This window comes from Hipposideros armiger, unplaced genomic scaffold (genome assembly GCF_001890085.2).
Source record: "Hipposideros armiger isolate ML-2016 unplaced genomic scaffold, ASM189008v1 scaffold_988, whole genome shotgun sequence".
Lineage (NCBI taxonomy): Eukaryota > Metazoa > Chordata > Mammalia > Chiroptera > Hipposideridae > Hipposideros > Hipposideros armiger.
Window position 1 is genome coordinate 37845 of NW_017732338.1, and position 9165 is coordinate 47009.

Genomic DNA, 9165 nt, shown 5'->3' on the forward strand with positions numbered 1-9165 from the left:
CGGATCCCACATGAGGGCCAGTGCCGCTGCGCCCTCTACAGCTAAGATGGTGAACAACAGCTCGACCTGGAGCTGGGCTGCTGTGAGTCACCGGCAACAGCATAGGCTGCAGCCCCTGCTGCAGTGGGCTGCCGTTAGGTACCGTGAGGGGCCGGCAGTTAGCATGAGCTGCTGTGAGCCACCGTCTAATGGCCGGCGAGTAACTACCTCACCCAGGAAGAGCGCAATAATAATACCAACATTGGCCAGTGAAGCGACGTCCTCCACAACTAGACTGAAGAACAAAGGGCAGCAACTTCTCTGTTCCCCTACCCCAATTCCCTGATAAAATCTTAAAAAAAAATAAAATTTATGAAGATATTATAACATGGAAATAACATTAAAATTGAGCAGTAAACAAAATTATCAATGCCAAATGATCACAATTTAGTGTTTATATATATACATGCAGAGACACACACACACACAACCAGTGGTTATTTCTGACATGTGGAAATTAGGGTGGTTTTTCCACACTACTTTTATAATTGCGTTATGTAGTAATAAGTTTATCAGTTTTTTTAAACAGGAGAGTAAGTGGGAAATAGAGACAGACTTCCCCTTCCACGCTGTACTTCGATGTTTCAGGATACTACTCAAACAGAAATGCCTGACCAGAAGTTATTGCTGCAACACAGTTCATCCTCACTGTGCTCCTGCCCTCTGAATAGACTTTTAACTTAACTTTCAGAGTGTCTAGGATGTCTTACATTGCAAGCAAAACCTTTATTGAGATCTGTGATAACATTTGCATTTTGTTCTGTATACACACACACACCTTCATACTTGGAATCTTGTCATTACTTTTTAATGAGAATAAAGATATTCTATGTTCTTTCCTTCTTAAACTGAACAGAAACAGATAGGTTTAAACTATGACATGGAGCTAAATGTTTAGATACTGAACTCAGCAAAGCCCTCAAAACATTTTAAGGAAAATCCCTGATATCAACTTAATTGTACTCATAAAGGCAGAAGATACATAGCTTTATGGCTTCCTAAGCAGTGGACTATGACTGACATTCCATGAAATTCTTTTATTTCTCAAAAAGTTACAGCTGCTTTTCCTACAGAAAATGGTATTAACTGTGGCTTCTGGTTGGCGTGCACTGTCAGATCAGAGTGTGTGTGTGTGTGTGTGTGTGTGTGTGTGTGAGAGAAGGAATAGGAAGTGGATAAAAAACTGGTGTCTACTCGGGCGTTCATTCTCTCCTTTACTCTTAGTGACAGAAGCCTAATTTTCAGCAGGCACGCTGCAACCCAGAGTAAGATACACTTTCCAGCCTCCCTTTCCTAACTGTTGGCCTCTGACATCGTGCTGAAGCGGTTTGTGGGAAGGCTGCTCAGAGAGCTGGCAGAATTGGGAGGAGCTTCCTTTTGTCCACGTTTGGCATGTGATGGCTGGAGCTTGTGCAGCCATCGAGGATCATGTGATGACCTTAAGGACTAAAGGCGGGCACTAGGATGGCAGGAGCAGAGGCCAGAGCCCCTACTGATGTCACTGAACCACCTTACCAGTCCTGGACAGCTCGTCTCCGGCATTGTCTATTTCAGAGAAAAACAAACTTTTATGAAGTCACTCCTGCTCTTTTTGTTTTTAAACCACATGTAGCCAAACCAAACCCTTAGCAAGCCACGATGGTTCACTATCTCCCCACTCCTATGGCTGACTGAGAAGCCTTTTCCAGACAGCAGAATGCTAAGCAGCTACCACCAATCAGGGATGTTCACCACCCAGGTGACGGGTTTGGAAGCGGAGTCTCCTGGCCTCGTATTCTTCATCACTACGATGACATTTGGTATTCATAATACAACGATCGTCTCCTCCAAGCCGATTTTATTGTCTGACTTTCAAAGAACTGCAGAACAAGCAACATTTAAAACTGCATCACCAGTATTAAAGAAAAAAAGTCCAAATCCTCCCTCCAGACATTTACTGACTCGTGCCTATGCAGCAGTCACCATACTGGCTCTGGAGTTGTCAGATAAGACAGCAGCTTCCTGGATTGATTCAAATGAAATCGCTTCTCTAGTGTAAATAAAACCTGTATTGCTAACTTAAATCAATGAGGTATTGTGGCAGGGATGAGGGTGGGAAATGGTAAGATTAGATTATCTTTGCCTTCCCAAAGGCTTCTGCTGGTCGGTTTGGGGAAGTGGTCGCCATTAACCTGCACTGTAAGACACCTTTGAGTATGGCATATTTCCAAACATTATTAGTTTCACTGTATAGGTGTCTGTTGCAGCATCTGAAAAAATATCTACCTGCTCTTGTTTGGCTTAAGCCTGTAAATCTGTGGACCCTTAATTCAATGCTGTCCTTAAAGCCCCCCCTCAGTCACGAGGCTGTCTACTACTTGGAGGTGCAGCATCATGCCTTCGCTGTGTTAAAGGCTCTGAGAAGTCCTGCAGTAAGGGCTGCTGTTCCACTCTGAGCCCACAGTACTACCTAGGGTCAAATTATTGTGACCCCAAACTGACTTCAAGGAAAACAAAGTGGAGAGGCGGGCAGATGGCCTCCACACCGGCCAAGAAGCCTCTAAGGCCAGAGTTGGCTAGCGTGGCTTCTCCTGCAGTGTCGTGTGCTGTTTAACGGACTGCGATGTTCCACAGGGACAGGGTGTCTCAGCAAGCGCTTTGTCTTTGTGGCGGTATCGCTGATGCTGAAAAAGGCCTGACCTCTGCCTGAAGGCTTCTCCGCACTCGCTGCACTCATAGGGCTTTTCTTCATTGTGGATCCGCACGTGCTGGGCAAGGTGAGAGTTTAGTCGGAAGGCTTTCTGGCACACGTGACACCTGAAGGGTTTCTCTCCAGTGTGGATCCTGTGGTGTCGAATCAGGTCTGAGGTCAAACTGAAGGCTTTCCCACACTCAGCACACTGGTGGCTTCGGGAGCGGCTGTGGGTCCTCTGATGGTGGGTGAGGAGCAGGGCCTGACTGAAGGTTTTTCCACACTCCTCGCACTGCTGGGGCTCCTCCTGACTGTGAATCCGCTGGTGTCGGTTAAGGTGGGAGCTGCGCCTGAAGCTCTTCCCACAGTGGATGCACAGAAAAGGCCTCTCCCCAGTGTGGATTCTGAGATGCTCCAACAGGCCTGCGTTCTGGCTGAACACTTTGGCGCACTCCTTGCACTGATAGGGCTTCTCACCACGATGGGTCTTCTCGTGTCTGACAAGGTGTGAACTTCTCTGAAAGGCTTTCCCACACTCATGACACTGATGGCCTTTCTCTCTAGAGAGGACTTTCTGACGTCCAGTGCGACTGGTGCTCTGACACACTTCAGAGTCATAGAGCTTTCCTCCCATGTGAGCATCGTCGTGTTTAGTTGGGTCCGAGTGCTGGATGACTCCATCCCCATGTGCTGAGCACTTACAGTCAGTTGTCGCCTTGGCCGTGGCCTTGGCCTGCTGCCTTTCCAAGTCAGAGTCTTCATAGCGAGTCTCTGTGGGCTCTGGTATTTTTGCAGGTGATTCCACTCCACAACAGCCTGTCTCTACAACCAGCCTCCCTCTCTCACTCCTTGCTGCCTCACCTGAAACGGTAAACATATGCCACCAATTACATGGTTGTGGGTGCTTGGGGAAAGACATCTGCAGTTAGGAGGACAAATTTTAAATGGAGACATATGTACAAAGTGGAAATATTGCGGGTGCTTCTGTTTGATTAGAACACGTAGGGGGTGACACACAAGAAACTGTTAGCAGTGGCCACCTTTGGAAGGGTGGGGGATTGTGGTGGGTGATGGCTTATTTTACATGGTTTGAATTTTATCATGTCACACACACACACACACACACACACACACACACACACACACATGGAACATTAAAAAGCTAGGTCAGGGGCCGGCTGAGTGGCGCGTTGGTTGGGAGCTGGCTTAGGATGCCAGAGGGCCGGGGTTCGGATCCCATATATGAGGGCCAGTGACACTGCCCTCTAAAAAAAACAAAAAAACAAAAGCTAGGTCAATTGAGGGCCCTGGGGACAATAAGAAAGGCACTTTAACTGAAAACAAAGAAATTTGTTTTATCAATGGTGCCAGTTTTATCAATGATGAGCTGTGTAATCGTAGAAAGGTAAATTAAACCTTAAGCCTTCCAGAAGAAGGGGACCTTTGAGGCTGACTGCAAAATTGAATGGGGAAGTAGATTGTTCCTAAAGGAAGGCCTTAGGATCAAAATTAGCCATTTGACAAGAAGGCATTTATGGGAATGACTCCAGGCCAGGAGCTGTTAACAGACTCTGGAAACAAAACAAAGGCCCTGCCCTTTTGTCTGTCAGGAGACACAGAGACGTTAACCAGCAGCTGTAATACAACGTGGTAAGGAACACAGGTGGGGAGCCGGACCCAGGCCTGGAGGACTTAGGGGAGTAAGAGAAGGTGGCAACTAAGCTGGGTCCTCAAGGGTCCATCACAGTCAGTCAGGGAGGGTGAGGAAGAAAAATTCCAGACAGAAGAACTAAGGCAGGGAGGCTCAGAGAGAGAAGTGCCAGGAGCAGATGGGAGACGGGGATGGGGGCGGGTATGATGGGGACATGTGAGCAGGTGGTAAAAAGGGTGACTGACTGTCCCAACTGCTCTGGCAATAGGTGTTTTCCAGGACGTGGAATTGTTACTGCTAAAGGTCACAAGCAAACCAGAACAAGTTGGTTACGTTAGTGGACATGAGGCTGTAAGGTCAGCAGATGACAGAATATGACCTGGGAGGCCTTTGTTAATGGCTATTAAGAGTCACTGAAAGTGGTGTTTTCTTCTTAATTTTACTTTTTATTATAGAATGTTTGAAACATCAAAAAAAACAAACAAAAAAAAACAGCTGAAAGTAACATTACTCAGGGTTTTAAGGAGGGAGCAACACTCACGAGTCTGTTTTTTAATGATGGAAAATGAACACAACGAAGGCACCAAGATGACATGCATTAACACAAACAAACAAAAAAAGAGAGTAGGGCTTCTATCAGACTGGAAAGAGAGAAAGAAGAATGAGAAGGACAGAGATCAGAAAGAGAAATTGCAGTGTCAAAGAAAACAACAATCCAGGTGGCATGTGGAAGTCAAGGACAGCAGCCATGTACAATAACTTGAAGGCAGAAGACAAAATAAGCAATGAAGCAGGTACTGGAATTCTCTGCCTTGGGTGAGGGACTAGCACTCTTTATCTTCACCCTACATAACGGGGTGAGGAGCCACACAGGAGAAGGCCCCGGTTTGCCTGCACAACCAACAAACAAGGATAGGGTCCAAGGGAAATGTTTGGGGTGACAGAAATCTTTTCTGCCTTCATTGTGGTGGTGAGCACACGAGTGTAACTGTCTCGTGTCTGTGAAAACACACTTACAGAGAGGAAAATTACAGCGTGTAAAGACACCTCACTAAATCTGCCTCTGAGCAAAGTGCCAGGAGCGAGCAGGGCAGCATGTAGGCCGGAAGGTGCAGCTGCGTCCTTACCCTTGTCCTCTGCAGGCGCTGGAGCCTCACATGGGGGTGGGACCTGCTGCACGGGCGTGGCTCGCAGAGGGTCGGTGTCCTGCTCCTTAGACCGGTCCGGGTCCTGGGGACAATCAGGTACATGTGGGTTTAGGAGAGAACTGCTGGTGAGACAAACACTTCAGTGTTAGAAAAAAGGGCGAAGGGGAAGCCCAGAGGGACAAAGGCAGAGGGACGTGGGAAGCATGCAGTCTCCCTGCGGCAGAGAGAAGGGAAGGGAAGATACACACAAGAAAGAGCCGATGGAGATGGGAGCAGAGCTCAGCCACTCCTGGCCCATTATGGCTCATGCCACCGCTCACTTCCTGCTTTTCTGCAAAACAGCACAGCCCCACCTGCTGTCCCGCGTCCCCGGTGTCGGCCTCCATGTTCTCCAACGCGGCCACCGCNCGAGTGGCGCGATGGTTAAGAACTCGCTTGGGATGCCAGAGGGCCCCGGTTTGGATCCCACATATGAGGGCCAGTGAACACTGCCCTCCACAGCTAAGATGCTGAACAACAGCTCAACCTGGAGCTGGGCTGCCGTGAGTTGCTGGCGATGGCGTAGGCTGCAGCCCCTGCTGCAGTGAATTGCCATGGGCTACCGTGTGTAGCCAGCAGCCAGTGTGAGCGGCCGTCCAGAAGCCGGCGACTAAATGCCTCTCCAGGGAAGAGTGCAATGATGGTGCCAACTTGGGCAAGTAAAGCAACGTCCTCCACAACTAGATTGAAGAACAAAACGACAGCAACTTGTCTGTTCCCCTTCCCCAATCTCCCAGCACTGTTCCCATCCCCCCAATTCCCCAATAAAAATCTTTAAAAAACAAACAAACCATTTACACATGTTACTTTCTGTTAGAAATAAAAAATGAATTGCTAAAGACACCTCAAAAAAAGCAGCTTTTTCCTTAAGGGTTTACTAACATAGTAGGTAGAATAACACCATAAAGCCTTTTAATACTATTTTGGTCATATACAGTTGTTGCTGGTCCAAGTCCTGCTGTAGAACAAAAGTCCATATTTGTCATTTTTTCTTTCTGTACACCATTTCCCGGAAACTGGCTAGAATCTTATTCTCTCTGTTCCGTCTCTCCTCTTGGTTGAAGGACGCAAGGGCTCTCTTCTCATCGGCACTGTAGATCTGGTTCTCTTTACGCAGTCGCACAGCCTCCATTCTGCGATGCCGGCTACCGCTCATGACATAACCTGAGCATTCAAACGAAGCGATCTCTTCACTTGTCAGCCCAATTTCACCTCTTCGTGGGATACGTTTTCCAGCTTTTACATACTCAGCCATAGCTGCGCCTTCACCTGGGAGCAGAGCATGGCCATAGTTCAAAGGTTGCTCATCTTGAGAGGTGTGGATGACGGGTGCTTCTGGGCCGATTAGGTCCACGGTGCCTGCGACCTTCGAGCGCGCAATGCAGAGATCTTCCCACGACTCCCCTTCTGAATCCTTACAGCTTGAGCCACTGGGTTCTTTTTTAGTCTTATTCTTTTTCTTGTTTTTTTTCTCTCTGTGTTTCTTTTTCTTCTCTTTCTTCTTGGCTTTTTTTGCTCTCTTTTCCTCATCATCAGAGCTAGAATTAGCGTCAGCGTCTGAATCCCCGCCGCTATTATCAGCATACTTCCTGTATTTTCTTTTGGACTTTTTCTTTTTTTTGTTCTTTGAACGACTGGTTTCCTTTTTCTTTTTTCCTTCGGGGCTGGAATCTGAATTGCCGACCTTCTGAGATTTTACCTCTTCATCGTCCACGGTGGTGTCAGGATCCGGCTCAGGACACGTGGGCGACAGCCCCCACACCTCGGGGGCGCCCGTCTCCGCGACCCTCGCTCGCTCCTTCAGCCGCCTCTGCCGACGGCGCTCCTCCCGCGCCCTCTCGCCCTCCTCCGCCCGCCGCCGGTCGCCCGCACCCCGCTGGTGACGGTCGTGGTGGGTGGAAGACAAGAGAGCGGAGCTGCGGGGCCCGGGCCGCTCCGCGGAGCGACTGAGTCGGTAAGAAGCGCCGGCGCCCGCCCCGCCCCACGGACGCCCGGGGCCCTCGCGGCCGCGCGAGTGAGAGCGGGACCGGCCGCTCCTGGACGAGGGGCGTCGCCGCCTCCGAGAGCACGGCGTGTCCTCGGGGGACCGGGACCGGGACGCTGGCGCCATGAGCCGCGCTTTCGCGGGTGACCACACGGGCGACTTGGGACGGTCACCCCGGAGAACGCGGGCGAGGACGATTCCCGCTCACGCAGGCGCTTGCCGCTGGCCGGCACGACTTCCGCATCCGGTGGCCGGCACAACTTCCGCTTCCGGCCGGTTGCCAAGCGACGCTCCATCCGCGTGGGCCGTGAGGCGCCGGCGGAGGCTGTTGGAGGCTTTTCGTCCCGACTGGGAAAAGGGGCGTGGCTGCGCCTGGGCGTAGGGAGTGAGCTCCGCCGCCTGAGCGCCGTGGGAACATGAAGGGGGAGGGGGGGATGCGCACCCCGAATCGCTCCGCTGTCCGCGCACTCCCGGCTCCTTGGATGTTTCCAGAGAAAAGGAAGGTGCTTCTGGCCGAGCTCTAAGGCCTCTGAGGAATCTCCACTTTCTTCCGAGTTTGTGGATTTGATGCCAGCTGTCTGCGTCAAGCTTACCTCAGGGCGTTGGGGACCACAGCCGGACCGCACAGAGGATTTCTAATGACACAGAGCCTGTCATTCTCTTCCCCGACTGCCTCCCAGGAGTGGCGGTGGGGGCACGGTCACTGATGGGTTAACTCGGGGACAACCACCGAGACGAGGGTCCTAGAGAGCCCGGGAGGCGGCATTGCCACCGAGGTCTCCTGAGCCGCCACCGGCGTCTCTGGGCGTTTGTCATCACCAGCTCGACGCCTGAGGTTCAGGGTGGGACGCCGAGGAGGCGTTGGGGGCACGGCTGCAGGAGAACCCGGCGCTGCTGCGCCCAGTGTCCTGGGCCCGACTGCGCCCCACCCGGATGGCGACAGANCCCGGGCAGGATGCTCAGGAACTGCTCCAGCACCAGCAGCTCCAGCATCTGCTCCTTGCTGTGCGTCTCGGGCCGCAGCCACAGCCGGCAGAGCTGGCGCAGCCGGCCCAGCGCCTCGCGGGGCCCCCGGGACTCCTCATAGCGCAGCTGCCGGAACTGCTCACGCCACGGCTCCTGTCCAAGGCCCGTGCCGCTTCTTTGCTCAAGGGCTTGTCCCCAAGCAGAGCAGTGATCCTGCTTCACTACCTGAAGCCCCTCCTTCTTCAGATTCAGAGGGGCCAGGGAGGGCGCCGTTCCCAGCACTGTGGCCATCCCTCAGGGGCACTCCTGGACATGGAAGAGCAAGAATCACAGATGCAGTCGTAGCAGCAGCTACAACAGTCACAACAGCAACACCCCTTCGCTGGGGGTGTACATGTCCCAGAATCACTCTCCATTTTTCCCTCTCCAGAACAACCATGCCTAAGAAAGGAGCACACAACCATGCCTAAGAAAGGAGCACACATATAAAATGAGAAAACTGTTCCACATGACCCCGCCAGCCAACACAGCGCGAATAACAGACCTGAGACACCCTCATGTTGTAACCCATGATGAAATAACTGATTCAATCAGGGGCCACAAGTGGGCATAGCTGCTGGGGACAGCAGTGGGGGGAAGGACATTCACAGTCTCCACGGATCCCCGA

The 9165-nt window shown here is 51.3% G+C and overlaps 2 protein-coding genes across 2 annotated transcripts; both read right to left on the reverse strand.

The window, feature by feature from the left end:
* Positions 1-414: 414 nt before the first annotated feature.
* ZSCAN26 (zinc finger and SCAN domain containing 26) lies at positions 415-8812 on the reverse strand. Its single transcript, XM_019631205.1, has 8 exons — positions 8462-8812; positions 8237-8405; positions 7741-7880; positions 7248-7648; positions 6796-6817; positions 5830-5939; positions 5489-5591; positions 415-3571 (listed from the first exon to the last, which is right to left on the reverse strand). The coding sequence occupies exons 1-8, from the start codon at positions 8787-8789 to the stop codon at positions 2595-2597; spliced, it is 2250 nt and encodes a 749-aa protein (XP_019486750.1). The 5' UTR covers positions 8790-8812; the 3' UTR covers positions 415-2594.
* Positions 6306-8474, reverse strand: NKAPL (NFKB activating protein like). The gene has a single exon (XM_019631241.1). It carries the CDS (start codon positions 7656-7658, stop codon positions 6531-6533), a length of 1128 nt encoding a protein of 375 aa, XP_019486786.1. The 5' UTR covers positions 7659-8474; the 3' UTR covers positions 6306-6530.
* Positions 8813-9165: the final 353 nt, after the last annotated feature.

Excerpts from the sequence above, each read along its gene's own strand:
- NKAPL (XM_019631241.1), bottom strand. The coding sequence starts at position 7,658 with ATGGCGCCAGCGTCCCGGTCCCGGTCCCCCGAGGACACGCCGTGCTCT.